Raw genomic sequence first — 24,270 nt, 5'->3', positions numbered from 1 at the left:
CCGTCCCAGAACACAAAAGGGGAATAACAACAACAACAAAAAAGCCAGATGAAGTCTGTGCATCTGAAATACAGATTGATAAATGAAGCATGATGCACACCTCTCCCCAAGGAAATGACACAAATATGATTTGTACTATACATGAAAAGACACAAAACACAACCATGGAACAGTTCCAAACTGATATAATGGTAATGGACATTTATTCACAAGCTACAAAGAGCTGGTCCCCGCCCCCAACCACTCACACATCCTCCCTCCAGTTAAACATGAAACACAAGTTTTCAAAATGATCTGTGAAGCACGAGTTGGATTTGGCAACCTATGTAGGCATCTTTTCAGAAGTGCACGGGTAGGTACCCCAGGCTATCAATGACAGCCTGGCACTAGCTTATACCATGATGACACTAGTACTGTATGTACTAATGGGCAGAAATACAATAAACAGGTCAGTCAAGATGAGCAAACTAGCAGTAATTAACCTTACCCTCCAAGATATTCTTGGCATGTACAATAACCAGAACCTTGGGGCAGGGTAACAGATTGATTTCTTGTTACCTTTTTTGCTATTTAATTCATCCACAACTATGTTTCGCTACTAGTTGCTAGCCTTTTTACATAGCTAATTGATAGGCATGGATGCTGCTTTCCCATGCTAGTGTTGCTGTCTTTTGTGCACTGTGGCCCAGGGCCAAGCTGCATGGAGAATTTCTTAATGGTGTTATGTAGTTCTGATATGCAAATGGAGACACTGCTAGAAGATAACTAGTACCAGTGCTGCATGCATTCTTCAGACGACAACACAACAAGAAGGGGGTCGATGTGTTCCATCACCGTTCCTCCGGTCGTACTGCAGCTGCTCCTGCTGCTCTCCTTGGCCTCTCCCGCCACCTCATGCACCGAGGAGGAGAAGCGGCCGCTCCTTCAGTTCCTCGCGGGGCTGTCACGAGACGGCGGCCTTGCCGTGTCGTGGCGCGACGACACAGATTGCTGCGAGTGGGAAGGCATCACCTGCAATGGGGATGGGGCCGTCACGGAGCTCTCCCTGGCATCTAAAGGACTCGAAGGGCACATCACACCGTTCCTCGCCAACCTCACCAGCCTACTGTGTGTCGACCTCTCACACAACTCCTTCTCTGGTGGCCTTCCGCCGGAGCTAATGTTCTCCACAAGCATCATCGTCCTCAATGTCAGCTTCAACCAACTCTACGAGGCGCTGCACGAGCTGCAGCCTTCGGTTACCACCAGCCGGCCTCTGCAGGTACTCAACATCTCAAGCAAACAGTTCAGCTCAGAATTTCCATCAGCCACGTGGAAGGTGATGAAGAACCTGATCGCTCTCAATGCCAGCAACAACAGCTTCACTGGGCATGTACCATCTTCTATCTGCCTTGGCTCGCCATCTTTGTCTCTGCTTGACCTCTGTTACAACAAATTGAGTGGCGACATTCCCACTACGTTTGGTAATTGCTCCAAGCTCAAAGTGCTCAAGGCTGGTCACAACAACCTAAGTGGGATTCTCCCTGTTGAAATTTTCCGCGCTACCTCGCTGGAATACCTCTCCTTTCCCAATAATGGTTTGCAAGGAGAACTTGATGGAGCACATATTGTCAAACTCAGTAATCTGGCTACTCTTGACCTTGGAGGGAACCACTTCACTGGCAACATCCCACAGTCCATAGGTCAGCTCAAGAGGCTGAGGGAGCTCCATTTGGGTTGCAACAACATATCTGGGGAGGTGCCATCAGCTCTGAGCAACTGCACACATCTCATATCCATTGTTCTCAACCTCAACAACTTCAGTGGAGATCTAAGCAAGGTCAACTTCTCTACCCTAAACAGCCTTAAAAGTTTAGATCTCATGGGGAATACTCTCAGTGGCATATTTCCAGAAAGCATCTACACATGCAGCAATTTGACTGCACTGCGGCTGTCAACCAACCATTTCCATGGTGAGATCTCATCAAGGATAGGCAATCTGAAGCACCTGTCCTTCCTATCATTGGCTGATAATTCCTTCACGAATATCACACAAGCTTTTCATGCCCTTAAGAGATGCAGGAACATCAGCGCCCTGCTTATTGGCGGTAATTTCATGAATGAGGCCATGCCACAAGATGAAACCATTGACAGTTTCCAGAATCTTCAAGTTCTAAACATGCGCCGGTGTTCGTTGACTGGAAAGATACCAATTTGGCTGTCAAAGCTCCCAAATCTGAAGATCTTAGTATTATTCAACAATCGTCTCACTGGACCAATACCAAGCTGGATCAACTCCCTAAACCACCTCTTCTATCTGGATGTATCTAACAATGGTCTCACTGGAGAAATCCCAATCAACTAGATGCAGATGCCAATGCTGAAATCAAATAAGACTGGCATCTATTTGGACCCTATCCTCCTTGACCTTGATCTACCTATTTATCAAGCTCCATCACTTCAATACCGCATAGGCAGTGCTTGGCCCAAAGGGCTGAATCTTGGTCAGAACAAATTCACCGGTGTGATACCCTCGGAGATTGGTCAGTTGAAAGAGCTCCTTTACCTGAACTTGAGTTTCAACAACTTATATGGAGGGATCCCACAATCGATTTGCAACCTCATGAACCTGCAGGGGCTAGATTTGTCTAATAACCATCTGACAGGTGCAATCCCTGCAGCATTGGAGAACCTTAACTTCCTTTCGCAATTCAACGTTTCAAACAACGACCTAGAAGGACCTATTCCAACAAGCGGCCAGCTGAGCACATTTCAAAATTCTAGTTTCGATGGGAACCCAAAGCTGTGTGGCCCTATGCTTATGCACCATTGTGGTTCGGTTGAAGCAGCTCCCGTCTCCATCATCTCTGCAAAACAATGCAGCAACGAGGTCATCTTTGCAATTTCTTTCGGTGTGTTCTTTGGGGTAGGAGTGCTATATGACCAGCTAGTATTATCCAGATATTTTGGCTAAGCTAGCCCATTTCAACTGTGGTTTGGTCTAGTATGCAATGGATTGGATAGAGGTAAGCATGCCTTAATTGTTCACATCTTTTTATCCACCTGCAATTGGGTGTTACTATTATATTTGTCGAATCTACCAAAGTTGTGTATTGTTCGCTTGCTGAATGCATAATAAATGTAAATGATGTCTGTTTCTCTAGCCAGCAGCCTTGATAGAAAACAAAAGGTGTACAAAAACAACCCCGTGTACAAAATGAACAGCTCAAATCGAGTACAAAGAGGGCTGCTGATATGATAAATGTTCCTATAAAAGCAACTACGGGCAAAATCGACATAAAAATGCGATTACCTGCACCCAAAAATTCAAACTGTAACTTCAAGTTCACCAAAGAAAAAAAACTAGGCGAATTACCTCTGAGCCACATCCGCAGCCGCAGACTGTGGAATCATCTGCGCTACACCGGCCTCCAGCTTCCCGAGGTTTGATGTCCGATTCCCAGGCGGCCGCACGCGCCGGGTGGCTGCGGGCGCGAAGATGCGCTAGGGAAAATCAATCAGGAGCCGCCGTGTCACGCGGGAGTGTTGACTGGGAGACGAACGTAGACGAGAATGGCTGGGGATGAGGTGCTGCGGCCACCGGAATCGAGGGAGGAGGAGGCGGAGCAGCGCAACCTACCTTTTTTTTTTAAGGGGAAGCAGCGCAGCCTACCGGAGTGCGCCATATGGGCCGGAGCCTATCGGTGTTGCGATGTGTTCCAGACTTCCAGTCGAGGAACGTTACTATTGGGCTCGAATTTTATCCATGGACCAAATGCGAGAGGAGAATATGACGTCACTTATATTTGGGCTTTGAAGTTCTCAAAAAACAGTTGGGCTTTTTAATTAGCCCAGTTCAGCTTTGCTTTCTTATTTCCCTTTTTTTTTATTGAAGCTTCGTTTTCTTTTACACTGATTGTAAATTTAAACGAGCATTTTAGCATTTTTTTGGAGATAACTGAGAGTTCATCCTTTAGTCTCTGCATTCATCACATACACACGGTCATTTTATTACAAGATTCGCTCAAATGAACATAAACAGCTCAGGCACATAAAGGCTGAACAAAGCAGAGGATAAAACACGGCTTGGACCTTGAACTAGCAATATAATTCCCAGCTCGTTTAATCTCCCATGGGCATGGCTTTGCCTTTGCTACTGCTGCTGCCCAGCGGGCTGCTGGTCTGCCGCTGCACTCTGCAGGAAGGCCACGTAGCCGCCTTGCAGGCTCCTCGCATTGCTGAACCCCAGCACGCTCAAATCTGAACTTGTGAGCCAGTGAACATCGCTGATTGCAAACTAATTGCCGAGTGAGGATTAATCCCAATGCAAGCCAAAGATAATTACCGCGTTTATGAGGTCCGATGTCGCCAGTTTCGCCCGAACCCCCGTGCGGCAACCCTACGATTTAAGCGAGCACATACACACACAGAATTATTACTACCTGAGAGAGTGAGATTGACAGTATGTAAGTTATTTGATAATTTTGAGATCTCAGTCAATAAAACTGTAAGCATATACACAAGTGTAATATAAGAGAGATCAGTTCATTTTCCACAAGAGGGAAGGGCTGAGAATATGATCATGGGTTAATTAATGTCCTAATTGATTACCACAATCAACTGTTGTTCCTTCCCATACAGCACGGCCACATCATCCACAAAGCATGGGTTCTTCTCCTTCCCTTGGAACAGTTAAACAGAAAAGCAAAAAATCACCAGGGGCAAGTAACCATATATCAAGAGAAGGAGAAAGGCAATTGTTGGAAGACCAGGAAACGAGAAGATAGAAGACGCTGGCTGACCCTGGGGAGTGACGCAGAGGTAGTAGGGGACGTTGCGGGCGCCAGCGGCATGGTCCTTGTCGAAGTCCTCTTGCATCCTGACGTCCAGATAGGCGCCGCCGGAGCTCAGCACAGCGCGCGCTTCGCCGGCATCGACGGCCGGAACGCCGCCTCCCTGCACCTCCTTGCCGGCAGCCGACGCCATTGACATGGTGATTCAGAGATCAATGTATGTATATATGGTCTTGCTTGAAAGTTGAAACCAGCCCAGCTAGCTAGCTCGAGTTGGATCCTGCTCTGGTTCTTAGGATCGTTTATATTGGCAGGGACAAGTCGAGGAGGATCTGAATTCCCCAAAGCCAAATAAAGTCTTCGCCTGCTTAATCAATTCCTGTGTTTCTGTACATGTCGTCATTGCTTAATTAAGTGCCAATGGCAACCAATGTATGAAGGCAAAAAATAGACAATGCTGAAGTTAGTTGTATTTGGTTACAGTGGAAAAAGAAGTCGTATCTGGTTGCCTGCGCTGTCAGCAAATGCAACCTGCCAACATGCAAGCGTTTGTTGGGTTGGGTTGACTTTTTTAGCATTTTTAGATGGCATTGCACAATCAAAGCATGTATTTCTACAATCAAAGGAGTATACAGAAGTGAAGAGCTGGTGTCTACTTTTATCAATATCCAGATGTTTCAAATGGAAGTAGTCTTATTATTGTTGTTCCTAATTGAGATGTCGATGTTAATCTAATGCAGCTCTACGACGAACTTGAGATAATCGTGGCCAGCTCACCTCAGTGTACTCCAGGAAAACACGGAGCAGCATATGTTGAACTTCTGAGAAGAAACCCATCATGTACATGGGCCGTTCAAAGATTAGGGCTGCTTTTAGCTTGTTGGGCTTTGGAGCCCAGTCAATCGGGAGGCGCAGAGGTTGCGCTGGTACCTCTTAAAAAAAAAGGTTGCGCAGGTTAATTAGTACCACCTCGCCTGTTGAGAAGGAGTACTCCGTTGATAGGGCTATAAACTGAGGCAGAGGGCAACGTTTTGAAGCATACCTTTCTCGGCCTTTTGGCTAAGATCAAGTGTAGTATCTGTTCTTATCAGTTTAATATCTGATATGTGGGCCATGTGCCCACAACGATATTAAATTTATTTTTTGTGGGGGAGTGTCCACCACAGTGGCTTGCCATTGGGGCCCTCATGTGTCGCTTGGGTGTTGCACTGCTGCCCAGGCCTGGCGCACCCCAACCAATTCAAATTCGAAATATTTTTATGAATTGAAAAACTTATTATTAGCTCAACCAGTCTTTGATGTGGAAAGAGTGCAGTTTACTGAAATCTTATTTTTTTTCCATGCACTGAATTTCTGCTATTATGACGAGTCTAAATCGAACATACATTTTGTCAGCTCTTGTATTGCCTTTGGGCCTAAAGTTCTATCTCCGGTATGTACTGATTTATTACACGTCACTACTAGCTAGTTTACACATGGAAAACATTGGATAATATTATCTAATATCTAATTAAAATAGCAGAAATTTTAAGGTCCAGATTTTGCAAAAGTTATCGAACGGCGGAGATTCAATCTAGCAATAAGTCACAATACCTAGATTATATACACGCACACAAAGCGCAGACACGTCCGATGGAAATACAAAGTATTCGTAGCTTGCAAGCAAGAGTTCCGATCCAAAACAGAAACCGGGGTCCGATACAATCCTTTTCTGATCCGGCGCAAAAAGATAATCCGTCGATCTATGCATCTCCAGTTCTCCACGTTGATGAGGTTAGCCGCTAAAAAGGAATTCACAAAGATCAACTTTTGGGGATAAAGGTGACCGGAAGAAACAAAAATTTGGAGTATATATCCATCTATTTGGAACACTTCTACGTGCTATGCTTGACATCTAATAGTCTGACTTACACTTGTACGTGCTTGACATCTAATAATCTCACTTAGCTCAAGGATGCAGAGAAGACATTGTAGAATACAACTTTTATGTATATATCAAACTTGAAAAAATAAAAAGTACAATAAATTGATATTTTTTAGTTCCACTTGACTCCAGTAAATATATAAAAAAAATTCAAAATTACGCATAAGCTCATGCTAGGGTAGTAGGGTGAATAAAGCATACAACTCGATTTGGTATGAAATTTGAAATAAATAAGTTATTAGAAAATTGCTTACATATACAAATCTTTAGATAGCTAAATATAGGAGTAAACTTTATATGAATGAAACTCAACCCAAAGATGATAAGCAGGATAGAACTAAATCACGTCCGCGAATTAAAAACTGCATGATCAATGGAGGAATGCATGGTTATTTCCGTCGACAAAATAAACAAAACCTGCATTAGATGTACCAACAGGAATATGCAAGGTTTGCATATTCAAAAAGGAAAAGAGTTCTACATGATTCAAATCAACACGGACAGAAGCGTTCATGAATTGGTTTTCATGTCAACTTCCGGATGCACACGCCACCAGAATTCAATCCAAATCAACTTTCACACACGGGCGGCTGCAACCAATAGAGGGGGAGACCGAGGGACCTGCAAAGCGATGACGAAAGCACGGGCGAGCGGCGGTGTGCGGTGGCGCCCAAATCAGAGACGGTGGCAGCCGCTGGCGTTGCAACGCTAGGTGAGTAATGAGTGAGAGAAACTCGCTGGATACGGGCAAAATACTTACTAGGCGTAGCTAGGCGTATTGCCGTATACGACCAGCAGTATCGGACGCCGATACACGGCCTTGAAGCTTTAGCCGTGAAACCAAGTGCAAAGTAAAAAACCCCATATTTCAAATCTAAGAATCAATTAAAACAATGACATAAATCAACTACAAAGAAAAAAAAAGGAAAATTGTAATTGATGCAAAATTATCATATATTTGTGATCTTAAGACTCGAGTGAAAAAAGCAAGCCGAAACCGGCTATTGCCATTGCCGGTGACAACCTGACATGCCACAACCACGTGATGTTGAAATGGAATAGATTTAAAAAAATAGAAAAGGAGACGACGTGGGTAGATGCTATGTGTATCAGATGAAAATTAAAACACGGTTATCAGGCACATTCAGCTTCCATGCATCCACAGATGCACCGTCGTCGAATCCATGCCTACGTCAACATCCACAGGCCCGCCGGTAGAAGCACCCAAATCGGATTTCTCGACCACATCCGCAAAAGCAGTACCAGAAACAACAGTACGAAATAAGGGAAATTTCGTGTCAAACTTAAATAACCGTATATGAAGATTCATCTGGATACAAATTGTGCCGGATAGAAACCAATACTTACCGCATCATCCATGCAAAAAATAATTAAGGATAAAAAAAAAATCTAAACTTCTATATCCGACGTCTAAAATGAAACTTTTCTAAAATAAAAAAAGTATGCCACGCAAATTGAAATGCAACAAAAACACATATGTTATCTATAGGAGCTCAACACTTTTGTATTGCACACAAAGTTAATAAAATAAAACTCTCTTGCGAAAACATGTATGGAATATATAATCTACAATATATTGTGTTATGAATTTAAATCCATCTAACCGTCTGAAACCATATATTTTGGTTGGTACAAATATAACAATTTTTTTTCAAAAAATCATTGAACCATTCCAAATACATGACATCTCATAAAAAATGAATCTATTAGAAAACAAAAACATAAAGATATTATTTTATTATACAAGTTTAGCCGCGCAATTTGCACGGGTCACCCCGCTAGTTGCAAATATTACTGCCTGCTCTGCTCGACCTCTCCTGATCTACATTGGAAAAGCATGATCCGTTGGCCTGATCGCATCACATATTTACCAAAAGAATTTCCATTGTGTTTGATCAGTGTTATTATCCATGCAAAGATTGCTTGAAGTGTCATCATGAGCTCAAGAGATTCTAGGCCAACGAGAAATTTATTCGATCGTTTAGGCATGTGGGCTGTTATTCCCAGTGATTATTGGTGTGTTCGCTATGCAGAAACCTTTAGGAGTCAGGGCTGCACGTAATTCTTGACCTGTGAATTTGCCCGCGAATGTGGAGGTTTCATCTCGATTTGGTTACGGGTGCCTGCCCTTTGCCCTTTGATCTCAAGGTCGCAGTACCTGGGCGAGAGCTGGAGCCAAAGGACTTTAAAATCCTCCGGTTTTCTGAAGGTAGTTTTGGCGGATGCAGAGGCAGCCTGCCGCAGGAATCCGAGGAAGGATGATGACTGCAGCAAGCAGGCTGCAGGGAGGTAAAGCAGGAGCAGTACACAAGAAAGGAATGGGAGAGGTTTTCCTCACAAACAACCCCTCAAAATCTTTTTACCAGAACAGAACAACAAGGCCTGCTTGCCTGCCTGGCCGCCTTCATGGCCTGATCCCCAGCAAAGCAAGCAAGGTTTTTGTTTGTTTGTTTTTGGTCTCCAAGTACTCCCACCTCCACTTCTTCCATCTCCTCCCTCTCACGTATTCATATTTGTTCCTTTCTTCCTCCGTCAACTTCTCGATCCTTGTTCTCTAGTAATGGGCATGCTGCGTGCGCCTCGCCGATGCTTCCGGCCACCGTATTTATACCCGTGTGCGCCACATCGCCGCCTTGATAGAAGCACTTTGGGAGCCTTGATTTCTCGGGGGAGTGGAGGCAAAAGAAAGAAAGAAAGAAACATGGGTCGTTGCTCGCCGAGAGCCGCCGTGATGCTCGCTCTCCCTCTTATTTGCTTCTTGTCAGGTATGTTAATCTACGTTTCCTCCTATGCCAATTTAAACTGGAGTAGCCTAATTTTAGGCACGCAAAAGGTATATATATACATTTTTAATGTGCAGGCACAGCGAGACTTGCCGAGTCAGCCAGGGTATTCACGATCATCAACCAGTGCAAAACCACAGTCTGGCCAGCGGCGACACCCGGCGACAGCTTCGGCGGCGGCGGCTTCGCTCTCAAACCGGGCCAATCCGCCGTCTTCACAGCCCCTCCCAAATGGTCCGGCCGAATCTGGGGCCGCACGGACTGCTCCTTCGACGCCACCTCCGGCACCGGCAAGTGCGGCACGGGCGCCTGCGGCGACACGCTGAAATGCGGCGCGTCCGGGGACCCTCCGGCGAGCCTCGCCGAGTTCACGCTCGCCTCGCCCGACTTCTACGACGTGAGCCTCGTGGACGGCTTCAATCTCCCCATCACGGTGCGGCCGGTCAACGGCCGCGCACCGGGGAATTGCTCGGCGGCGGGCTGCGACGGCGATCTCAGGGAGACTTGCCCCGATGAGCTCGCCGTCAAGGGCGCCGGGGGGAAGACGATTGCGTGCCGTAGCGCGTGTGATGTGTTTAATACCGATGAGTACTGCTGCCGGGGACAGTTTGGGAACCCCTCGACGTGCCCGCCGACAAAGTACTCGAAGAAGTTCAAGGAGGCCTGCCCCACGGCGTATAGCTATGCCTATGATGATCCCAGCTCACTGTTCAGCTGCTCCGGCTCTGATTACATCGTCACCTTCTGCTCTAACAGGTGTTAAACATAGTTACTACGTAATCCTATTATATATGTGCTTGATTATTCAGGTGCTAACAGTTTTGGTTTGGGTTTCAGGAAGCAGTCGGCGTGCTCCTACCATAACAACCAGCTGGTGTGCAGCGGCTCTAGCAGATACCTGCCGGTTGTGTCTGCCCTGCTGGCCGTGCTGCTCTTCAGCTTTGTGGCTCTGCAGTTTCGGGCGTGATTTTAATTGATCAAGGACGGGTCAAGAGCAATGAAATTGAGGTGCCTTTGATCCATCGGATTTGTGGGTTCTGATGACTTGTGGGAGTATATCAGTGTTTCTTCCGAGAGGAAACAAGAGTGATTTTTTCTTTTGTTTTTTAATCGCATGTTTGTTCATCGTCAGATCGTGCCTGAGATGCCCGAGCGTTTGAGAGTTCAGCTAGACAAAATCTAAACACAGGTTTCTATTCTGCGAAATACAGGAGAGAAAACAAAAACTTATATTTGATTTGGTTGGGGTGCGCCAGGCCTGGGCAGCAGTGCAACGCCCAGACGACACGTGAGGGCCCCAGTGGCAAGCCATTGTGCTGGGCCCTCCCCCACAAAAAATAAATTTAATATCGTTGTGGGCACATGGCCCACATATCAGATATTAAACTGATAAGAACAGATACTACACTTGATCTTAGCCAAAAGGCCGAGAAAGGTATTATATGTACGCTGCCCTCCTTCGACCTTTATAGCTCCCTCGTCCGGCTCCTTCCTTGTACGCAAGCGAGGTGGTACTAAACGAACCAGCAACAAACAAGCCCCTTGCAGACCTGCTGCCGAGTGTCGCACCTCCCTGGCGCCTGGACTCTGAAGCCCAACAAGACGGTAGCAGCCCACACGCCTGGACGGCCCGACATAGTTCTTACTGGCCCAGATCTACACCCAATACAGAATTACACCCAAAAGGGAAATGCGATTCTTATCAAACAGATTAGTGGCAGTAAAATAATAAAGTGCACACATGTCATGGTGCGTGGTGTTCAGGCAATTGATTAGGAGTCTTAGCAGCTCAGGGGCTATTTGATGCATGCTTAACTAGTGATGACCATGACATGCACTCAAATACTCAAGTACAATCAAAGCTACTCCTTCCGATCCAAAATGATAAGTGTCGCAGTTTTGAACTAGGAGGCATGTTATGGTCATCACTAGCCCTAGTTCAAAACTACGACACTTATTTTGGATCGGAGGTAGTACTATCTAGCGTTATGAACTTATGGAGTCAAAAAGGCATACACCATGAAAACAAATGTACCTGGAAAACTCACATGAGAACAGAAGGTCAACTCCATGTGACAGATGCAAAATCCTCACATGCTATCCGGTCAAGAATTTATACACCAGGTCACCATCCACCAAATCCATTTAGCTAGAAAGTTCTTGCTGGGTGCAGATTTTCTACAAAACTTCAAAAAGGATGTGCTTGAATGTTCCAAAAAGGTATACACCAATACGTACCTGTGTATGTTCTGCAATATCTTTTCCATCCGGCCATCCGGGCACACTGCAGCCCGAGCGCCATCACGAATTTTTTTTGTTTGTTTGCATCTTGCCCTCATATTCTAGCTTTACAAGACCATTGCCACTTTGCCAGTCACCCAGCCAGGATAAGACATAAGCATCTGGCCATCAACCTAGTTTCATTAGAAAACCTTGCAGCACTCCACGGTCCATACATGAAGTACAACAGAAATTTGCCATGTCCACCCTTGGCCTTGCCTTTGTGTTGCTGATCACCTTGGCCTCTCCAACCAGTTCCTGCACAGAGCAGGAGAAGACCTCCCTTCTCCAGTTCCTCGCTGGCCTCTCACCGAAAAGTGGTCTCCTCGAGTTGTGGCAAAATGCCACAGCCTGCTGCATGTGGGAAGGGATCACCTGCGGCACAGATGGAATGGTTGTCGATGTCTCGCTTGCTTCCAGGAGTCTTCAGGGGCATATCTCACCTTCTCTTGGCAACCTCACCAGATTGCTGAGCCTCAATCTGTCAAACAACCTGCTATCTGGTGAACTGCCGCAGGAACTGGTGTCTTCTGGTAGCATCACCGCCATTGATGTTAGCTCTAACCGCCTGGAAGGAGAACTGCACGAGTTTCCCTCTTCAACCCCTGACCAGCCACTGAAGGTACTGAACATCTCCAGCAACTTTTTTACAGGAGACTTTCCATTCTCCATATGGGGGGTGATGAAAAATACGATTGCACTTAATGCTAGCAACAACAGTTTTACTGGGCAGCTACCAAGTAATTTGTGCACCAGCTCGCCACTGTTTGATGTGATTGATCTCTCTTACAACCAATTCAATGGGAACATTCCACCAGAACTCGGAAGTTGTTCGATGCTCAGAGTGCTGAAGGTTGGCCACAACAACCTCAGTGGGACTCTCCCAGATGAACTCTTTAATGCTACCTCGTTGGAGTTCCTCTCTTTTCCCAGGAACACCTTACAAGGAACACTTGAGGGCACAAATGCCATCAAACTCAGTAATCTGGCTACCCTTGATCTTGGATGAAACAACTTCAATGGCAGTATTCCGGAGTCTATAGGTCATCTCAAGAGGTTACAAGAACTCCATTTGAACCACAACCTGATGTCTGGGCAGCTTCCATCAACTCTGACTAACTGCACAAATTTGACAACTATTGACCTCAAGAGCAACAATTTCAGTGGAGAACTTGCCAAGGTCAATTTCTCCAAGCTGCCCAATCTGAAGACTTTAGATCTAATGTCGAACACATTCAGTGGCACAATTCCAGAAAGCATCTACTCATGCATGAATCTAACTGCACTGCGGCTATCTTCCAATAAATTCCACGGCCAGTTAGGTGAAGGACTAGGTAATCTGAAGTTCCTCTCCTTCCTGTCACTTGGTAACAACAACCTTACAAATATAACAAATGCACTTCAGATACTTGGAAGCTCAAAGAACCTTACCACCCTTCTTATTGCGCACAACTTCATGTATGAGGACATGCCAGACGATGGTATCATTAAAGGTTTTGAGAATCTTCAGGTTTTTGCCTTAAATAGTTGTTCATTGTCTGGAGAAATACCGCGTTGGTTATCAAAGCTCACAAATTTGGGGGTGTTAGTGTTACATGACAATCAACTAACTGGATCCATACCTGACTGGATCAGCAGCCTAAACTTCCTCGTCTTTCTAAAAATATCAAATAACAGTCTGATAGGGGAAATTCTGACAGCCTTAATGCAGATGCCAATGCTGAGATCAAAGGAGGCCACAACCCATTTGGACCCGAGAGACTTTCAGTTACCAATTTATTTAGGTCCATCGCTTCAAATAAGCTCAGATAGTGCTTTCAGAAAAGTGCTGGATCTAAGTGTGAATAAATAAACTCACTGGTAAAATCCCTCCAGAGATCGGTATGTTGCAAGCAATCTGGGGACTCAACTTGAGCTCCAACTTATTGTCTGGAGATATTCCACAGTCGATCTGCGACCTCACAAGCCTGCAGGTGCTAGACTTGTCCAGCAACAATCTTACTGGCACCATCCCATCAGCACTGAACCACCTGCACTTCCTTTCTGAGTTCAACATTTCTAATAATGAGCTACAAGGGCCAATTCCGGTAGGAGGACAAATCAGTACATTTCAGAGCTCTAGCTTCGATGGTAATTCAAGGCTGTGTGGCCCTGTGCTCAACCGCTGCGGTGCTTCAGTAGAGCAACTCCCGTTTCCATCGTCTCTGCAAACAGATGGAGCATGAAGGTCATCTTTTCCATTGCATTCACCGTGTTCTTTGGAATAGGAGTGCTATATGACCAGTTGGTGCTATCAAAATATTTTGGTTAAGGAAGTTGTAATTTGTTCTAGCTCATATAGATATCCATAGATAGAGAGCTAAACTGAGACATGCAGGAAAATAATTTTAGTTGTTCACATCTTTCAAGCCACCTGCAATTCGATCTTATTATTTATCGAATCTAATAAAGTTGCATATTATTCATCTGCTGAATGGTTGAAGTGTATGGTACTCTCTCCGATTGATAATAAGTGTCTCAGATTTAGTACAACTTTGCACTAAGTTAGTGAAGTCAGAAACATCTCCATACTCCATGGTAGACTCCAATTATCAACTTATCATGCGAGACAACTTTCTGAAGTTCTGAACAATCAATTATGCTACATTCCCTCAAATCTAATCAGAGCAAACAAATCGGACTGAGCAAACATATGAATAAGAAGGTAAGAATAACCCTAGCTACTGTCCATCCCCTATCTATTTCTGCTTAGAGCAAAAGGCGCCATTTCATTCCGTATCTGTATGCGATAAATGTACTGGCCGGAGCGAATTACCTCCGTGACGCAGAGCGCCGGATTATGTGCGCTACACCAGACGACGGCTCGCCGCCTCCCTGAGCCGGGCGCCGGGCGTGCACTGGTGGGAAGATTCGCTAGGGTGCGCGCCGCGAGCCCCCGTGTCGCCTGGGAGGCGGGGAGCGGGGGATTGGTAGATGAACACGAGGAATAATGGCACGGGCAGCGCGCGCGTCGTGTGTTGGCCGACTTAAGCGGGAGGTCACCGTGTCTGCCGGGCTCGACGGAGGAGACGAGGGGGCCGGCGGCCGGCGAAGCAGCGAGCGGCCTACCGGAGTCTGGAACATTCTTGTTTTAGTTTTTTGAGCGAGCCGGTCTTTTTTTTTTTTAGCGAATGAGCTGGTCGTTCCCAGGCCCAGGAGCGAGGAAGTTGGGCTCGGTATTTTTCGCATGGGACAGAACCTTAAAATGGGCTTATTCTAAAAAGAAACCTTGATATGGGCTTTGGAATATTTTAGCCCAGCTTGAACAAGGGCTCGTCAAATGATTTTTCTTAACCTAATCGCCAATTTATTTTGGTTTGCACGGATTCAACTTAAAGAACGTGGACGACCTAGCGTCAACTGGCGTGATCTAGCTTTTGCTTTTTTGAACTTCTAGTTTACTCGTTTCGCTATTGTAATCAGGAGTGTAATAAGGAAGTTGATGTCCTGCTGTCAAAAAAAAAAATGCTGTAAAAAAAGGGAAGTTGATGCCCTATCGGCGCCAGGTGTGAAGATGGTGCTTGCATCCCAATTGAGTCTACGGCAACTATCTAAAATCTACCCGAGGTATTGTTTGGATGCTATCTGATTTCTAGATACCGTCAGATAGTGTCAAAACATCACCGTATTTGGCAACTATCCAGTTTACAGACTGAATACCATCCGAGACCTTTAGATCAGTCGGTCAACCAATCCTTTGCAGGGCATAAAATGGTAATCACAAGAGATAGGAAGAAGATGGCGCATTATCACAATTCCTTATCTCGTCTAACTACCACTCAATTCGATGCCAACTGAAACAGTATTATACTCACTCAGGGTTTAGCAAAGCCTTAATGCACACTTTGTAAACTGAACCATCTCACCCTCATCAGTTCGTTGATGCATGCATACCACCTGCAAACTTAATTACTGTGTTGGTAAAATGAAAATAGTGATTCACACCTTACTTGCTAGAATTAACAACAGAAGATAGAAAGCCTTTTTGACGAACATCTATATGTTGTCTTAGCAAAGAAAAAACGATTTACTGGTTGCATTCTTTCCTTCCATTCTTCCTAATCCTCACCTGTCGAAAGGACACTGAACAACCACGATTAAACACATATATGTAGGCTGTCATCTTAAGCCTCGATCATGTTGCTAAACCAACAACCAAGCTCAAGATGTCTACCAGCAGCAGCTACAGTTACAAAGCCATTTTGCTGGGCATAGTTTGCCTTCTACTAACCCTTGGTTTTCTTTCTCTCGCGCCACCATTTCCAACAGCTAGCTCGAACAACACTCGGAAGTCCCGGTACATTGTTATAACTGGTAATCGATGAAACTGTTGTATCTCCATCATATCAATCTGTGCATTTCATGCTTTTCGCAATGCTTTCCACAGATTACAAGCTTTGAAGTGCTTTTCTATAACATTCAGCTCCTTTTGCAGTTAAGTCATAATGACCTAGCTATATAGGTTTGTCAAAGTCTTTAGAATATACTGCGTTGGAACTTACAAGATGTGCAGAGATGATATATAGCTCTGAACTGACCTGATAAAATTTACAGGTTGCAACAACTACTGCAATGTGGCCTGCTGCTACTGTAACATTCATAGGTTCCCACCAGTTTGCGAGAAGTGCTGCAAGTAGTTCGAAGCTGATCCACGAATGATACCAGAATCGTGTCTTTCATCTCGGAAACAGGGCCTGAGAAACTGAGATATTTCCGTTCGTGCTTCCGCAACATGATTTTGTTGTAAATAAATCACGATGCCAGAGTTTCAGCTACATGGAAATCCCAAGAATTCCTCCATTTTTCAGTTTGTTACTTTTCGGATAACACATTATGTTCGTTACTTTGAAGCATAATGACAGTTCTGAATCTGACAATACCAGAACCTGCCCCTCTTGTTAACCAAATGATGGTTTCAGGCCCGGTATAAGCTAGAGAATCAGCAGCTCAAAAAACATAGAACATAACATGGCACAAGGGGAATAGTTATCACTAGCTTACTTCACGCCCAAATGATCTGAAGACTGCTTATCCTCAGCTAATACAGTCAGGTAGCATCAAAATAGAGACCAGCAACAATATTAACTGAAACAACCAACAAGTACTGTAAGAACTAATGATACTAACAAATGGAAACTTTTGTTAAAGATGTACAAAGGTCCAACCTATATTTCTCTTTCTGAGTTGTCAGTGAAGCGCCAAATTAAGCCTCCAATAATATTATTTATGGAGTGAGAGGCCACTGGGACAATGATGCTCGAGGAAGCTATGGTTGCTACACCATACGCAAGGCCAACAAATGTTGCCCTGGAAACACACACACACAAAAAAGAAAAGAAATGTAAGAACACACATAAATAATTTGGGTGGTAACTGGCATATCTATATAACCTATAAAGTTGATCCCCACTAAGTGCAATTAATGTTTGCAAGCTTGACATGTAAGCTGTCCACATCATCATGCACATCATGCACATCATGGGCATTCAAAGGCTCCACACATCACCATCCACATCATGTGTTGTTGTACACTAGAAATCCATTTTGATGGTACATTCAAATTTAATATTTTGATATTTAAGATTTTTCATCTTCACGTTGCATATAACTATTTCACCAAACACAAGTTTTTTCATGATATGTATGTCAATTTTTCTAAGATCTGCAAATATTCAGATTGACGAAACTTCACTTTTCGGTTTCTTCGATATTGTTAATGTTCATGCACCTCAAAATCACAACTATTGTTTTGTTGCATACGTGTTATGAATGATAAAATCGTTTTGTCCTACAATATTCATATTTATTTTACATTAAATCATATTATTATCATTTGTTCTAAAATCATATTCAGACGTGCATATAGAGTTTTCTATGGCAACGCGCGGGGAATCACCTAGTTCTAAGAACTGCAAAGAAACCTAAGGCCCTTGCACTATACATGAACAAAAATACTGCAAGGACAAGGAGAACAGTAATCACCATATAGCAAATGAATATCTCCTGCCGTTGCCCAAGTGAAGAATGCCAAAAAAGGCTCCAGTTACTAGGGCACTTATCCAGTTCAGTCCAAAGATCGGCATCAATGCCCCTCGAAACAGGAACTCCTGAGATATCAAAAGTAGACGTGAAGATATAAAAAAAAGAAGAAGCCATGAAGATTTTGTTCTCAACAAAAGAAGAAACTCTAAAGAAAATTTATGCTCACTTCGCTTATCCCAGGTAGACAAGCAACAACAATGTAATCCAGAGGCTCCAGGGAAGTAAGGATCTAATGGAAAGAATAAAATAATTAGAAATTAGTGTTATACAACGCGACTTGCCAGAAATTAAGTAAGTTTGCCAGGACCGAATTAAGTAAAAAATAACATCAGAAGCTAATGGACACGTTGAAGTAATTACAAATGATTTTTATTGGCTATTTAAATAAAATTCTCAAATTTGCGAAAAAACAATTAAGGCACCTGCATCTGGATACATAAAATAAGGGCCTCGGTTGATGCTGTCAAAACGTATAAATCATTCAATTTTGCCTCTCATATGAACGATCAAGGCTGTAATACTCTCTAAAATTATTTTCTTTGAAATAACGCACCAGATGATACAATTTATCGAGCGAGCGTATTTTTCGGTGTTCAATACTCCGTATAATGGTTGTCATCGCACAGGCCCTCATGACAGAGTAAACGCACCTGTGTGTTTGCAGCTTCACTTGAGTCTCTGAAATCCGGCCATGTCTGTAGTAGAATGTATCTGCTAGAGGATATCAATATTACAAGCCCAGCGACCAACTCGAGATGCCAAGTTTCGAAACTGACTGTAGAAAAGAATTGGATTAGTTTTCTTTCATTATCTCACTCATTTTAATTAGAAAACAAGCAAACTTACATGATACAACCGTAGAGTCAGCTAATGGCCATCCATTTAACGATGCAAAATGTGATGCCTGAACACAAACAATCAGTTAATTTCATCCCAAAGAACTTCAGGATTCTTCAGAAAGGCTTCTGTTAAAGCAACATTTGATTAGCCTCTTAGACGTTACCAATCACAGCAATCTCAATTAGCTGAACTTTGGTGCAGACAGAAAAAAAAAACTAGCTAATCTCAGCTTTGCCAGCACCAGACATGCACACAAACTTAATTTTACCTGACGAAGAACGAGACCTAGTGCAAACAGCAAACCAGATGTGAGCGTGCAAGCCTGAAGAATGGCACTCCTTGGGGCGGCTACAGCTTTCTCACCAGCATCGCCATTGGCCTCAAGGCTACTGCTGGTGGTGGGATTTTCGCTGCTGCCTGAAGAACCTTCTTCACCAATCAATACTGGAGGGCTATTGGACATATTCCGTGAGCGGCGTCTCCGTTTCCCCTCATTATTCTTTGCTGCGGATATTCTGAACACCTTCAACATCACATAAGAAACTTACTGATTTTGTTCTCTTCCTGCTAGCAAGAAAACTGGAAAAAACTTTGAGGATTGAAAATGAAACACACTTACATTACGTGGGACAGAGCGCAGATGTTTCCAGGTAACAGCTGGGATCTGACATTTCCAACCTGATCAAAGCATGATCTGCCAATGTAAGGATACCATCGAACGAACAAAGGCCTATTGTACATGGCAGCAACAAGATGGATGGAAGATTAATTCCAGGCTAAAATCTGAAAAGGGGAATAAATTAGGGGTAGCACTTACACAGCGGATAGCTTGACTGCAAACTTGATGGCAACCTAGCCATGTACTATGTCCCTCCCAGTTGCCCGCCCGACCAAAGAACTTGGAAATTGAATCAGGCCAAGGAAAAGAGGAGCAGGAGCTAGCAGGGATGGTAAATTATGCACGCCTTGAAGGCAGTGCGCTCGCTGCGTCTGCGAGCATCATCATCCGCAACGGGTGGCCACAGTGTGCTAGCGTTTTTTTACTTCCCTTGATTAGTAGTAAGCTGTTGTGTGGTCACTCCGAGGAGACCAGTCGTTTTTTGTTTCGTTGGTTGTTCTATTTTCTTTGTCCGAAAAGAAAAGAAAAAGAAAAGAAAAGAAAAGAAAAGAAAAGAAAAAAGACTGAATTTAGGACTGAAAGATTACAGCAGCAATACACTTGTGGATTTAGGAGTACCAAGATTTATTTTGCTAGGGATGGCTAGTCCCCTGTGTCGGGAGTGTGGGGACTGGGAGATGAACACCAGAGAAAATGGGCTCGAGGTAAGAGTCGACGGGGCAGCCCGGCTGGCCGGAATATGCAACATGGGCTGGAGTGCTGGATCTCCGGATCTAGCTTCGCTTCGGTCGGTCGCTTTCAGGAGGAAGCTGGGTCGGTGTTTCGGCGGAAAAAAATTTAGCCCAGCTTGAACAAGAAGGGTTCGTCATTTCATTTGGGTGTGCAGGCAATCCACTTCAAGAACGTATCCGCCAAAAAAGAAAAATCCACTTCAAGAACGAGATGAACCCTCTTGTAAAGGTGGCTAGGTCACATTATCCAAAAATGCCCAACGTACATATGCCAGTTGAGAGGAAATGTTGCCACATGATTCTCTGCCATGTTCATGTCAACTCCAGTGTGAGAGCCTGACAGGATGTACATTATCTCCTGTCTTCTCTTCAAATTTAAAACTGAACTACTCTACAGTGATCAATGCCAGATGAACAACTGGGAGAAATTACACTGCGGCCACACATGGGGAACAGACTGAACACAATATCATCTAAACATCATAGCAGAAAATATGGTATGCCAAAGGAATGCAATTCTTTTTATTTTGGAGGAAAAAGACGGTCGATTGCCGTCCTTCGATTAGAAAAAAGCATGGTACAAAGGGGACCTAAGAAATGCAATTCTTTACACCAACAATACACATATTCAAAAATCAAAACTGAAGTTACTAAATTGGCAAGTAAATAGACCGATTCCGCTTTGTCAGAACTCAGAATCACTCATCTTGCCACACCGCAAGTCCTGCACGGTATGCCACCAGGTCTAATTGAACTCGCAATCCATGGTAAGAATAGAAAACAACCACAGACGTATGCACCCCAGACAATAAAAGCCACATGATAGCAGAGCAAAGAGAGATGGACTGACTCATCACCAGGGACGACTAGTTCCAACATCTTAATCTAAAGTGGTGATAGGCTGATAGCTGCAACAAAGGGAGACCATCTGACTATAACTACATATATTTCATCAACGTCTTAATCTTATGTGAAAAAAAATGCATACAATGTTCGGAACCAACCCCTTCATGTTTTTTTTTTCAAAAAGTAGCTTGAAACCCCGGTCTATGCATCAAAATTTTGCACACACCAAGCTCTTCCTTCATCAGACAATTTGGCACCTCATCCTGGCAGACCAAAGATTAGGCTCTGGTTTCCAAGCTAGTTTCTTGACAAAAACCATGCAGCCACTTGATTGCTCATACTGGAAATACTGGAACTTCCTTTTGGCTCTTGTGCTGCTCGTCTCTTTGGCTTCTCTCACCAGCTCCTGCATGGAGCAGGAGAAGGCCTCCCTTCTCCACCTCCTTGCTGGGCTCTCACGGGACGGTGGGCTCGCAGCATCATGGGAGAGCCACAAGGACTGCTGCAGGTGGGAAGGGATCACCTGCAGCCCCAATAGAATGGTAACTGATGTCTCGCTGGCTTCTCAAGGTCTCGAGGGGTCCATCTCGCCACACCTTGGCAATCTCACTGGCCAGTTGCGCCTCAATCTGTCCTGCAACTGGCTGTCTGGCGTCCTGCCGCTGGAATTGGTGTTATCGAGCAGCATCATTGTCCTCGACATTAGTTTCAACTGCCTAACAGGAGGCCTGAGTGAGCTACCATCTTCAACCCCTGCACGGCCTCTTCAGGTACTGAACATCTCAAGCAACTTGTTTACATGAAGGTTCCCATCCACTATATGGGAGGTAATGAAGAGCCTAGTTGCGATCAATGCCAGTACCAACAGTTTTACTGGGCAGATACCAACTATTCCCTGTGCTAGCTCACCATATTTTACTGTGCTAGAACTCAGTTTTAACCAATTCAGTGGAAATATCCCTCCAGGGCTCAGTAATTGCTCTGAGCTGAAAATACTCAGCACTGGCTACAACAACCTCAATGGGACTCTTCCAGATGAGCTTTTCAACATTACCTCATTAGAGCACCGTTCTTTACCTAACAATTGGATAAAAGGAGCACTCAATGGCATCAACAAGCTCACAAATCTGGTCACCCTTGATCTTGGGATGAATGAGCTGAGCAGCAACATTCCAGATTCTATAGGTGAGCTGAAGAGATTGGTGGAGTTGCATTTGGGCCACAATAACATGTCAGGGGACCTGCCAACAGCTCTCAGCAACTGCACAGGTCTCATAACCATTGATCTCAAGCCTGTCCAATCTAGAGAATTTAGATCTTCTGTACAATAATTTCACTGGCACCATTCCAGAAAGCATATACTCCTCAAGCAAGATGACTGCACTACGGCTATCACAAAATCATTTCCATGGCAAGTTGTCAGAAAAAATAGGCAACCTGAAGTCCCTCTCATTCCTATCACTTCGTAACATTTCTCTTACAAATATGACAAGAACACTTCAGATCCTTGGGAGTTCCAGGAGCCTAACCACCCTTCTTATTGGGTTCAACTTCATGGATGATACCATGCCAGAGGATGACAGAATTGATGGTTTTCAGAATCTTCAGATTCTTGCTATAAATGATTGTTCATTGTCTGGAAAAATACCTCATTGGTTATCAAAGTTCAGAAATTTGAGGATGTTATTTTTACAGAACAATCAACTAACCGGACCAATACCTGACTGGATCAGCAGCCTAAACGCCCTCTTCTATCTAGACATAACAAACAATAGTATTAAAGGGGAAATTCCGATATCCTTAATGGATGTGCCAATGCTAAAATCAGACAATACTGCGCCAAAGGTCTTTGAGCTTCCTGTTTATGATAAGAGCCCATTTATGCAATACCTCAGACTTGGTTCTTTTCCGAAAGTGCTCTATTTAGGCCTCAATAACCTCAGTGGTGTGATCCCCAAGGAGATCGGTCAGTTACAAGCACTTGTTGCACTCAATTTGAGTTTCAACAGATTATCGGGAGAGATCCCACAACAGTTGTGCACCCTCACGAACATGCAGATGCTAGACTTATCTGGTAATCATCTCACTGGTACAATTCCATCTGCACTGAACAATCTGCACTTCCTTTCCAAATTCAACATTTCCAATAACGACCTAGAAGGGCCTATACCAACTGTCGGCCAGCTTAGCACGTTTCCGTATTCTAGCTTTGATGGCAACCCAAAATTGTGTGGTCCCGTGCTTGTAAACCAATGCGGTTTGGCAGAAGCAGATCCAGTCTCCATTGTCTCCACAAAACAGTATGGCACGGAGGTCATCTTCGCGATCGCGTTTGGTGTTTTCTTTGGAGTCGGAGTGCTATATGATCAGATGGTCTTAGCCAGATATTTTGGCTAAAGACTTGTAACTACTATCACCACCCCCAACCATGATGTGGTTCTCAATTCAGCAAGATCAACATCCCTGGTAAACCTGGTATATCTTGACTTTCAGTATGTTCTGCATTCCACAAGGTCCAGATGAGAAGGGATTGAAGCCATTTGATGTATCGGTGAAGCCATAAACCACCTCGAACAATGTAATTTGGAAATGGTTAGTGATTGAGCCATGTCAACAGTGTGTAACTCTTTGTTCAGTATTTATTTACTTTGATACACATGCGAAGGGTGACGAATGTTTGACAGGATGTCTGTTACTTACCAGAGTACCATCCACTTGCTGCTTCTCTCAATCAGAAACACTCACCGGAGCGAATTACCTCCGGGCCGCAGATTTCGCTGCGGGTGGCCGCGGGTGCGAAGATTTCGCTAGGGTTCGCGCGCGAGATTCCGTATCGCACACGCGGGAATGAGGACTGTGGGATGAGCATGAGAGATAATGGCACGGACCACGGATAGTGCGCTTGCGTCGCGTGGTTCGACAGCTCGAGCGGGAGGTCGCCGCCCGGCGAGGGGGCACCGCCGGCCTGCGGCGGCTGAAATCTGCCATATGGGCTGGACATCCGGAACTAGCCTCGGCGACTCGCTGTGGGCCGGTCGTTTCCAGCAGGCGGGGAGGTTGGGCTCGGCATCGGCAGGGACGCAACTGAAAGCGGATACCTTAATAAATTGGGCCTCGGAATATTAGCCCAGCTTGAACAAGAAAGAATGGTTCGCCATTTCATTTGGGTATGCAGCAGTCCTGACATATTTTGTATCCCTATGAACATCTATGATCCCCTAAAAAAAAGCAGTGCAGGTGCATGGACTCAGCTTGAAGAACGTATTTGACTTGTCGCAGAGTACGCAAGTCAGGTCAGAGAAAATTTGGCGAGACCAAGCCCCTGTCATGTTCATGTCAATTCAGTGTGCCGTATTCATAAGGCTGCAGGTAC

The 24,270-nt window shown here is 44.5% G+C and overlaps 3 protein-coding genes, 2 non-coding genes and 3 pseudogenes across 10 annotated transcripts; 5 read left to right on the top strand and 3 right to left on the bottom strand.

Annotated features, from left to right (window-relative positions):
- Nucleotides 1–128: 128 nt before the first annotated feature.
- On the top strand, nucleotides 129–3,142 carry LOC100834206 (annotated as a pseudogene).
- Nucleotides 3,143–3,964: 822 nt separating this feature from the next.
- On the bottom strand, nucleotides 3,965–5,145 carry LOC100833896 (thiosulfate sulfurtransferase 18). Of its 2 annotated transcripts, none has more exons than XM_024461559.1 (4): nucleotides 4,782–5,145; nucleotides 4,591–4,661; nucleotides 4,325–4,378; nucleotides 3,965–4,217 (listed from the first exon to the last, which is right to left on the bottom strand). In XM_024461559.1, the coding sequence occupies exons 1-4, from the start codon at nucleotides 4,969–4,971 to the stop codon at nucleotides 4,023–4,025; spliced, it is 510 nt and encodes a 169-aa protein (XP_024317327.1). In that variant the 5' UTR covers nucleotides 4,972–5,145; the 3' UTR covers nucleotides 3,965–4,022. The 2 variants fall into 2 exon arrangements, with proteins under 2 accessions (XP_024317327.1, XP_024317328.1); XM_024461560.1 differs by having other exon boundaries at nucleotides 4,074–4,239.
- Nucleotides 5,146–5,810: 665 nt separating this feature from the next.
- On the top strand, nucleotides 5,811–6,007 carry LOC112272138. Its single transcript, XR_002965833.1, has one exon. It is a non-coding gene; the product is annotated as a U2 spliceosomal RNA (small nuclear RNA).
- A 3,312-nt stretch (nucleotides 6,008–9,319) lies between these two features.
- On the top strand, nucleotides 9,320–10,645 carry LOC100843795 (pathogenesis-related protein 5). The gene is made up of 3 exons (XM_003574936.4): nucleotides 9,320–9,482; nucleotides 9,578–10,256; nucleotides 10,338–10,645. The coding sequence occupies exons 1-3, from the start codon at nucleotides 9,419–9,421 to the stop codon at nucleotides 10,465–10,467; spliced, it is 873 nt and encodes a 290-aa protein (XP_003574984.1). The 5' UTR covers nucleotides 9,320–9,418; the 3' UTR covers nucleotides 10,468–10,645.
- Nucleotides 10,646–10,742: 97 nt separating this feature from the next.
- Nucleotides 10,743–10,939, bottom strand: LOC112272123. The gene has a single exon (XR_002965819.1). It is a non-coding gene; the product is annotated as a U2 spliceosomal RNA (small nuclear RNA).
- On the bottom strand, nucleotides 10,743–19,758 carry LOC100825844. Of its 5 annotated transcripts, XR_002965009.1 has the most exons (11): nucleotides 19,519–19,758; nucleotides 19,321–19,379; nucleotides 18,970–19,224; nucleotides 18,708–18,765; nucleotides 18,512–18,636; nucleotides 18,028–18,090; nucleotides 17,802–17,926; nucleotides 16,985–17,126; nucleotides 16,358–16,904; nucleotides 11,536–13,984; nucleotides 10,743–11,156 (listed from the first exon to the last, which is right to left on the bottom strand). XR_002965009.1 is itself a non-coding variant. In XM_010235528.2 (9 exons), the coding sequence occupies exons 1-8, from the start codon at nucleotides 19,559–19,561 to the stop codon at nucleotides 16,985–16,987; spliced, it is 870 nt and encodes a 289-aa protein (XP_010233830.1). In that variant the 5' UTR covers nucleotides 19,562–19,758; the 3' UTR covers nucleotides 16,122–16,904. The 5 variants fall into 5 exon arrangements, 4 of the variants coding, with proteins under 4 accessions (XP_010233830.1, XP_024317326.1, XP_024317325.1 ...); XM_010235528.2 differs by lacking the exons at nucleotides 10,743–11,156; nucleotides 11,536–13,984 and having other exon boundaries at nucleotides 16,122–16,904; XM_024461558.1 differs by lacking the exons at nucleotides 10,743–11,156; nucleotides 11,536–13,984 and having other exon boundaries at nucleotides 16,132–16,904; nucleotides 18,970–19,216; nucleotides 19,321–19,431.
- LOC100833913 lies at nucleotides 11,974–14,170 on the top strand (annotated as a pseudogene).
- A 1,991-nt stretch (nucleotides 19,759–21,749) lies between the features above and the next one.
- On the top strand, nucleotides 21,750–23,576 carry LOC100833587 (annotated as a pseudogene).
- Nucleotides 23,577–24,270: the final 694 nt, after the last annotated feature.

Source organism: Brachypodium distachyon, chromosome 3, assembly GCF_000005505.3.
Source record: "Brachypodium distachyon strain Bd21 chromosome 3, Brachypodium_distachyon_v3.0, whole genome shotgun sequence".
Taxonomy (NCBI): domain Eukaryota; kingdom Viridiplantae; phylum Streptophyta; class Magnoliopsida; order Poales; family Poaceae; genus Brachypodium; species Brachypodium distachyon.
Note: the sequence above shows the minus strand (reverse complement) of the source record. Positions and strands in the feature narration are given on the sequence as shown.

Excerpts from the sequence above, each read along its gene's own strand:
- LOC100825844 (XM_010235528.2), bottom strand. The coding sequence starts at position 19,561 with ATGGCTAGGTTGCCATCAAGTTTGCAGTCAAGCTATCCGCTGT. Across the intron at positions 19,225-19,320 it reads TGCGCTCTGTCCCACGTAAT|GTGTTCAGAATATCCGCAGC; the intron begins GTAAGTGTGTTT and ends GTGATGTTGAAG. Across the intron at positions 17,927-18,027 it reads GTCTACCTGGGATAAGCGAA|GAGTTCCTGTTTCGAGGGGC; the intron begins GTGAGCATAAAT and ends TTGATATCTCAG.
- LOC100833896 (XM_024461559.1), bottom strand. The coding sequence starts at position 4,971 with ATGTCAATGGCGTCGGCTGCCGGCAAGGAGGTGCAGGGAGGCGGCGTT. Across the intron at positions 4,662-4,781 it reads CCTCTGCGTCACTCCCCAGG|GGAAGGAGAAGAACCCATGC; the intron begins GTCAGCCAGCGT and ends AACTGTTCCAAG. Across the intron at positions 4,379-4,590 it reads AGGAACAACAGTTGATTGTG|GGTTGCCGCACGGGGGTTCG; the intron begins GTAATCAATTAG and ends CTTAAATCGTAG.
- LOC100843795 (XM_003574936.4), top strand. The coding sequence starts at position 9,419 with ATGGGTCGTTGCTCGCCGAGAGCCGCCGTGATGCTCGCTCTCCCTCTT. Across the intron at positions 9,483-9,577 it reads TCTTATTTGCTTCTTGTCAG|GCACAGCGAGACTTGCCGAG; the intron begins GTATGTTAATCT and ends TTTAATGTGCAG. Across the intron at positions 10,257-10,337 it reads GTCACCTTCTGCTCTAACAG|GAAGCAGTCGGCGTGCTCCT; the intron begins GTGTTAAACATA and ends TTTGGGTTTCAG.